This window comes from Protobothrops mucrosquamatus, unplaced genomic scaffold (assembly GCF_001527695.2).
Source record: "Protobothrops mucrosquamatus isolate PMUCROS unplaced genomic scaffold, P.Mucros_1.0 scaffold124, whole genome shotgun sequence".
Classification (NCBI taxonomy): domain Eukaryota; kingdom Metazoa; phylum Chordata; class Lepidosauria; order Squamata; family Viperidae; genus Protobothrops; species Protobothrops mucrosquamatus.
Window position 1 is genome coordinate 488,378 of NW_015386491.1, and position 7,538 is coordinate 495,915.

General features: G+C 42.4%; 1 protein-coding gene across 2 annotated transcripts; it reads left to right on the forward strand.

Annotated features, from left to right (window-relative positions):
- The first annotated feature begins 876 nt into the window (after positions 1 to 876).
- Positions 877 to 6,893, forward strand: DDX5 (DEAD-box helicase 5). 2 transcript variants are annotated; one of them, XM_015812969.1, is made up of 13 exons: positions 877 to 1,024; positions 2,182 to 2,347; positions 2,468 to 2,564; positions 2,647 to 2,780; positions 2,871 to 2,936; positions 3,339 to 3,480; positions 3,568 to 3,728; positions 3,852 to 4,024; positions 4,122 to 4,232; positions 4,389 to 4,450; positions 4,526 to 4,585; positions 5,743 to 5,967; positions 6,229 to 6,893. In XM_015812969.1, exons 1-13 carry the CDS (start codon positions 993 to 995, stop codon positions 6,600 to 6,602), a joined length of 1,803 nt encoding a protein of 600 aa, XP_015668455.1. In that variant the 5' UTR covers positions 877 to 992; the 3' UTR covers positions 6,603 to 6,893. The 2 variants fall into 2 exon arrangements, with proteins under 2 accessions (XP_015668455.1, XP_015668456.1); XM_015812970.2 differs by having other exon boundaries at positions 877 to 1,000.
- The last annotated feature ends 645 nt before the right edge of the window (positions 6,894 to 7,538 follow it).

A 7,538-nucleotide genomic window follows, 5' to 3' on the forward strand; every position in this document is an offset into this window, starting at 1 on the left:
TCTATATGTTGTGAAATTAAATAATTTTCATCGTGTCTTCTGACTGCTAGTTGGTATTCATGGATGTGTTCTGCCAGTCTTCTGCCTGTTTGTCCTACATAGTACTTGTTGCATTTCTTACACTGTATGTTGTAGAAGACTGTTTTTTCTTCTGAGGTTGCTGGGTCTTTTAGTTTGCTAAGGATGTTTTGAAGGGCTTTAGTTCTCTTGTGTGCTATCCTGATTCCATGTAATTGTACTAGTCTGTTGGGGGTTTCTGAGGTATTCTTGATGTATAGCAGTGTGATTCTTTTTAGGCTTTGTGTTGGTTGTGCTGTGTTGTGTTGGTTGAATGATCAGAGACTTTTTGATAAAAGTTGTGTGGAAATCCAGGATGCTCAGAGGCTCGAGATGTACAAGAGGAGAAGAGCTTCAAACTTTTGCTTATATTATTTAAGGCTCTAGGCTAGGGAAAACAGCCCAAATCCCTTGAGATATACGAAATACACTAGGGTCTGAGCAACCGTGGGCAACTCAAATTCTGAAATGAGTGGGCACGAAGCAGAAAAGAGGCAAATGGGGGAAGGGCAAAGCCTTTTAAGCGAGCCCGAAATTACAGAGCTGGAGTGACGACATCGTGGGCTGAGCCTCTCCGTTTCTCGGAGATGAAAAAGGCAACTTTCCTCGCCAGCCGCCCAGCTCACAGAAGGGCGCCTGCTCACCTCATAGGCTACAGCGCACGCGCCACTCGCGTCTAAGTCCCGCCTCCGAGGAAAAACGGAGAGAGCCCTTCAGCCGTTCGAACAAGAACGCGTAGAGCAGCACAGAAGTGGGTGGGACTTTCAGTGACGTCAGGACCCGGCTTCCCGACATTCGTGGCGGTGCCGGGTATATAACCGGCATCCGGCAGTTCAGCCACTCCCCATTCAGTCGCCCTCGTCATCGGCATCAATTTGGCTTGCGGTCTTCTCGATCCCCGCGCTGTTAAGGCCGTGTTCATCGCCGTCGTCAACATGCCTGGGTATTCCAGTGAGAGGGACCGCGGGTGAGCCGTGGGGCTCGGTTGAGTCGGCTCGGCCATCGCCGAGGCTCAGCCATTTCTTGTGCCGGGTGGGAAGCTGGGGCGTTAAAATGGCGGCGGAGGCTTAACGCGCCGTTTTCCCCGGCGCCACCGACGGCCGCGCGCCACGGGAAGGGAGCATCGGTGCCCGAGGCCTCGAAAGAGAGCCGAGCCGAAATTCTTGAAAGCCGCGGCCGGATGGAAGCGAGGGAGAGCTGTAGGGTTTGGGGGCGGATGGATTGCGTTGGCGGGAAAAAGGGTCGAAAAGGTGCCGGAATGCAGGGGGGGGGGAGAGAGAAGAGGTGCGATTAAAAGCACCGTCTTCGCTGCATTTCCGTCGAAAGCGGCTTCCTTATGTCTAAAAAAAAATGGCCCCGGCTGTTTAATGATTGGCCCCGCCATGCGGTGGCTGAGAGGAAAATCAAAATGCCGGCGGCGGCCACTGCTGCTGCCGCCGTCGTCGTCGTCTTTGTTCTTCCTCTCCGCCTGCTTCTCTCTTATCCCCGCCCCGGCGTTAAAATGGACGCGCCGCCGGAAAATGTGGCGTAGACGGAAAAAGACAAAGAGGAGCCCCCCTGGAGCCGCTCGACCCGAATTCCCTTTATGTGTGGGAGGGCGCAGCGCCGGCCGCCCCCTTCGTCCCCCGCCACCGCGTCTGATTTGCGCCGCAGACAAAAGCGGAGCCAGGGGCAGCGGCTGATTTACTCTGGAGCCGAGGGGGGCGACGATGCTTTCCGACATAGCGGTCGGGCTTTAGAAAACCCTTCGGTATTCGCCGGCGCTTGCGCACAAACCTTGCCTCACAGGCCGTGCTAAGCTGCCTTTTTACGAATCTCTTAAAACAATCCTGTCGCTTGAAAAGCCAGCTTCTTGCTGAAATCGGGTAGGTTTCGTAATTATTCCCGCCCACTTCAGAGTCTGACGCAGAGAGGGAGTGCCCAAATACGTTTTGTTTGGAACATATTGTGTAGTTTGGATTCATTCCTAGTTTCTCCACTTGTGCTTTAGGGCCCAAGGTGGATTAATTTTGAGGTTGGCGGTAATAAACGTCAGTGCTATAATAAGAGTTTCATTTTGTAAAAACAGTATGGTTTGTAAGCTTTTAGGTAATTTTTTTTTTTTTTTGTAATTTGCCATTGCAGGTTTGGTGGCCCTCGTTTTGGAGGAAGTAGAGGGGGATCTTTAGGGGGGAAGAAATTTGGAAATCCTGGAGAAAAGCTTACCAAGAAGAAATGGAATCTAGATGAGCTTCCCAAATTTGAAAAAAATTTCTATCAGGAACATCCTGATGTTGCCCGGCGTGCTATGGTATGGAAACTGCTTTTACTTATCTTGTATTTTAAGTTCTGGTAGTAAGATTGTACTCTAAAAGCAGTATTGATTCTTGTAAATGTGGTCCACTGAAATGATATTTTCCTATCTTTGCAGCAAGAGATTGAACAATATAGAGCAAGCAAAGAAATCACTGTTAAAGGCCATAACTGTCCCAAACCAGTTATGAATTTTTATGAAGCTAATTTTCCTGGTAAGAAAATATTGGTAATGTAGCCTAACAATTTTAAAGTAGATTTTTGGACTGTTAATTAGACATGTGCTTTCTCTTCTAGCAAATGTTATGGAAGTAATCCAGAGACAGAACTTTACAGAACCAACTGCTATTCAGGCACAAGGCTGGCCTGTTGCTTTGAGTGGACTAGATATGGTTGGTGTAGCACAAACTGGATCAGGGAAGACATTGTCTGTAAGTAATTACTGCAGTTCTTAATATATCTTAAATTAATAAACATAGCCTTAAGATGATTAACAATTGTTCGTTCTCTTTTCTTAATAGTATTTGTTGCCAGCCATAGTACATATAAATCATCAACCGTTCCTAGAGCGAGGAGATGGACCTATTGTAAGTATTTGAACCTATGACCCTTATTTTGGGAAAGAGGGAGATGGAAGTTAGTTTTGATTGTCCCTGCAATACAATAGTATTTTTAGTAGAATTAAGTTGAAATTTGTCTGTTTCCTAGTGGGAAAGTAAGATCAATTAAATTTTAGCATTACCTTTTAAAGTCAAACTATATTGGTATATTTAAAGGAATTTCTCTTAAATGAAGTAACATACCTTCTAGGCTGGAGTCAGTAAAATGGTTCAAATTATATTAATTGTAACTAAAATCCTATTGATATCAATGGGTTTATTTTTGATACAACTAAGTCTAAATTTGATGCTTGTGGCATTTAATACAACTTAAGTGGCAACAAGTTCAGTAATTTTGTCTTAATTTTGGATTTGGATTTCTCTCCATAGTGTCTGGTGCTGGCACCAACTCGAGAATTGGCTCAGCAAGTGCAGCAGGTGGCTGCAGAATATGGTAGAGCTTGCCGTTTAAAGTCTACTTGTATTTATGGAGGTGCTCCAAAGGGACCACAAATACGTGATCTAGAGAGAGGTATTAAAAAGGACTAGCAGATTTCTCTTAAACATGATTTAGGAGATTATAGAACTGTGTATTCACCCTATTTATTACTACTTTCAGGTGTGGAAATCTGCATTGCAACACCTGGTAGACTCATAGATTTTTTAGAAGCTGGCAAAACCAACCTACGGAGATGCACTTACCTTGTTCTTGATGAAGCTGACAGAATGCTTGACATGGGATTTGAACCTCAGATCCGAAAAATTGTCGAACAGATTAGAGTAAGTATAAATATTCATGTTTAATAATGTGCTGAATGATAGGAAATTCTGCCTTGGAATATTCTTGTTTGTAGGTAGCGATTGAAGTAGCTAATACATTGTTAACTATTAATTTACTTCTAGCCTGATAGGCAGACACTGATGTGGAGCGCAACATGGCCTAAAGAAGTTAGGCAACTTGCAGAAGACTTCTTAAAAGAATATGTACACATCAACATTGGGGCATTGGAACTAAGTGCAAACCACAACATTCTGCAGATAGTGGATGTATGTCATGATGTAGAGAAGGATGACAAGTAAGTAAACTTGATTAACTTTCTTCATAGTGGTGGCATAGATTAGTTTTTATGTGGTAGTCAATTTTATCACTAAATTCTACTTTTATTGTGATAGGCTTATTCGATTGATGGAAGAAATTATGAGTGAAAAAGAAAATAAGACAATTGTGTTTGTGGAGACCAAAAGAAGATGTGATGATCTAACAAGAAAAATGAGGAGAGATGGGTAAGCTATACCTTTCTTTAAAATAAATTGAAGGAATAGGCTTTATGCCTGAATAATTTTTGGTATAGGAATCCTATACATTTCTGATTGATATGACAAATGGTGAGCTCCTGGTTTGAGAAAGTATTTGGTATATAATGTTAAATATAATTACAGATGGCCAGCAATGGGTATCCATGGTGATAAAAGTCAGCAGGAGAGAGACTGGGTTTTAAATGGTGAGTAAAAAGGATAATAAACAATTATTCTGCAAAATACTTAGTGAAGCAAACTAACTTGGCCATTTCTTGCAGAATTCAAACATGGGAAGGCTCCTATTCTGATTGCTACAGATGTTGCCTCCAGAGGTCTAGGTTAGTACGACTCTAATCTTGGGTGATACACAATTTTTTTTTAAAGAAAGTTAATTGCTTTCTTTAACCTCTGCGTTTTTCTAAGTTTTTTCACATAAAGGTGCAGTCTTTGTGGCAAGGCCTAGGCATGACTATCGGAGGACTCGAGGGGGATGGAGGACTAGTGGAAGTGATCGTCTGGACGCTTCCAGTCCGGTAGAGAGGTGAAAGTTGATCATTGTGTGCCAGTAATCTTCAAAAGGCAAAGACTAAAACTACGGTCCCATAAACTGTTCTCTCAAACGGTAGCTTCATTCACGGTTCACTTTTGCCCGGTTATTTCTACTGTTCCATGCTTTGCATGACTTGCCATGGTGCACTGCTGTTTAGTCTGTGTGCATATTGTTTGCTGTGGTCCGTGAGTCTTTGGATTTCAGTGAGTTTGCTGAAATGTTGAAGAATAATCAAACTTCAGTGGCCTGGTATTTTTTCCCAACCTTTGAAATGGAGAGAGCAGCTTTAAAATGTACTGAGCCTTGAACAAATTGGTGAGTACTGGCACATGAAATTTGAAAGTCCACCTCTCATTTACAAGTTGGGGTGGGAAAGCAGTGGCTTTTCAAACCTGGAGTTCCTCCGTCACCTATACCCTAACCGTCATGTCGAGACCTGCCAGAGAGAGAGACACTCAAGTGAACGCTGGCTTCTTGGAAGCTCTTGCCTTGACGAGACACAGTGCATGAAAACAACTTGATGACCTTTCGGGGACAGGTATGTTTTTCTTGCAGCTGCGGTTAAAAGGTCTTGGCAAGATGAGCAGTGTGGCCCTCTTTTTGAGCTTCTGGTGCGTGGCAAGACCTCATGTTTAAAGTGAGGTCCTTGGGAGCACATGAAGAGGCTACTGTGAACTTATTGGTCCTACTGCAAGAAGCGTTCAGATGTCACTTGACTTGTAGGGGCACTCTGGTAAGGATTTAGATCATGGGATAAATTACAAAGAATTTCAGAGGGAACAGTGCATCGATAACTCAATTTTTCTTTTTTTTTTTGGAATAATTAACATTATTTTCAGCAGTTACCATCTTAAGATCTGTTACTATCTAACTTGCTTTTTCATCTGGCTGTTGTGGTGTGCAAAATTTTGTACATTGCTTTTGCTGCACTGCAACACTTTACAGATGTGGAAGATGTGAAATTTGTCATCAATTATGACTACCCAAACTCCTCAGAGGACTATATCCACCGAATTGGACGAACTGCCCGCAGCACCAAAACAGGCACAGCATACACATTTTTCACACCTAATAATATAAAACAAGTAAGCGACCTCATCTCTGTACTTCGTGAAGCTAATCAAGCAATCAACCCCAAATTGCTCCAGTTGGTTGAAGACAGAGGCTCAGGTAATCACGACTTACCTAACCTGTTGATTCTTAATTGCCTTTTGGCTTAAATATTTCAGTGCCTGAAATAGAGATTTTTGGTAATGATGCTTGGCAAAGATACATTTCTTACTGCTTTAATTGTACTATGTAAAATACGTTGAATCTAAGCATATCTCTGTTCAACGGGAAGGTAGTGTAAGCCTCCAAGAAGAGCGCATTTGGAGGAAGAAACTTGGGAGTAAGGGAAGATCCTGTTAATTTTGCTTTTTCATTTTGCAGGTCGTTCCAGAGGGGACCGACGTGACAGATACTCTGCGGGTAAAAGAGGTGGATTTGGTTTTAGAGAAAGGGAAAACTTTGAAAGAACCTATGGTGCAGTGGGCAAGAGAGACTTTGGAGCAAAAGCCCAGAATGGTGGCTTTGGTGCTCAAAGTTTTGGTAACGGAACTACCTTTGGTAACAACTTTGGAGCAGCTGGCATGCAAGGTGGATTTAGGGCTGGCACTCCAGCCTATCAAAATGGCTATGACCAGCAGTATGGAAATAACATGGCAAACATGCACAGTGCAATGAACCAACAACAGTATGCGTACCCTGCAACTGGTGGTACGCCAATGATAGGTTATCCAATGCCAGCAAATTATACCCAATAACTTAGTCTATTTAAATGTCTTGTTTTTCATAATTGCTCTTTATATTGTGTGTTGAGAAAAGATAGTTATTTAATATCTTATGGAACAGGCAGAAAGGTCTGCAGTGCAGCAGTAACAGTGGTGCACTTTTTCCGCTATTTAAGTTGAATATTCTCTACATTCCTTGAATGATTTTTAGTTTTTTGTACTAGAAAATGCAGACTGTTTTCACAAAGTAAATGTACAGTGATTTGAAATAACAGCAACAGAAGGCATTGCATGGCCTTCCAATAAAGGTATTTCAAAACGGAATTTTCTTGTGATTTGAGTGATGTATTAGTCTAACTACGGCTAGCCTGTTAATGCTACAAAGGGCACAAATTTGATGTAGTGATTGTGAAATCTTTGGAAACCAAAGAAAGGAAAACATGACTACCTGTATCTCTTTCAAGCCTTTTGAGACTGACTTGGCAATTGTCAGATGGAGCTGAGCAGGAACTGGTTCATTATGTCATTGGAAAATATTTCTTGCTCTCCCCCCCTCCCCCTGCACTGCTTTTTGCAGCTACATGGGAAATAGACTGTTACTAGGCTAGTTGAACCTTCAACAAAGATAATTTTGGAGATTTATAACTGGGTTCCTGAATTTTGGGGAAGAATTCCAAGGGATACTAAACATTCTCATGAAAACCTAATACCTTTTAATAAAAGATGTCAATAGAAAAGTTTCTACTATACTTTTGATTTTTTGTAGACTTAATCTGCTCTCTTGCAATGTAAACCTAGATTCCTGATATGGGCAGATTACAGCTTCAGATACTTCAGTGTCTAAAATGGTTTTGGGAATTAGATATGTTCTAAATAACAACCATAAGGCTGACAAATGTGCCAAACACACATGCACACATTCTAGAGATTTTGGGCCTTTGAGTCAGTGTTGACTCCTGCCTCTGCAGT

Bases quoted from the DNA above. Each gene is read 5' to 3' on its own strand.
- DDX5 (XM_015812969.1), top strand. From the start codon at position 993: ATGCCTGGGTATTCCAGTGAGAGGGACCGCGG. The intron at 2,937-3,338 runs GTAAGTATTTGA...TTCTCTCCATAG, and splicing joins AGCGAGGAGATGGACCTATT to TGTCTGGTGCTGGCACCAAC. The intron at 5,968-6,228 runs GTAATCACGACT...TTCATTTTGCAG, and splicing joins GGTTGAAGACAGAGGCTCAG to GTCGTTCCAGAGGGGACCGA.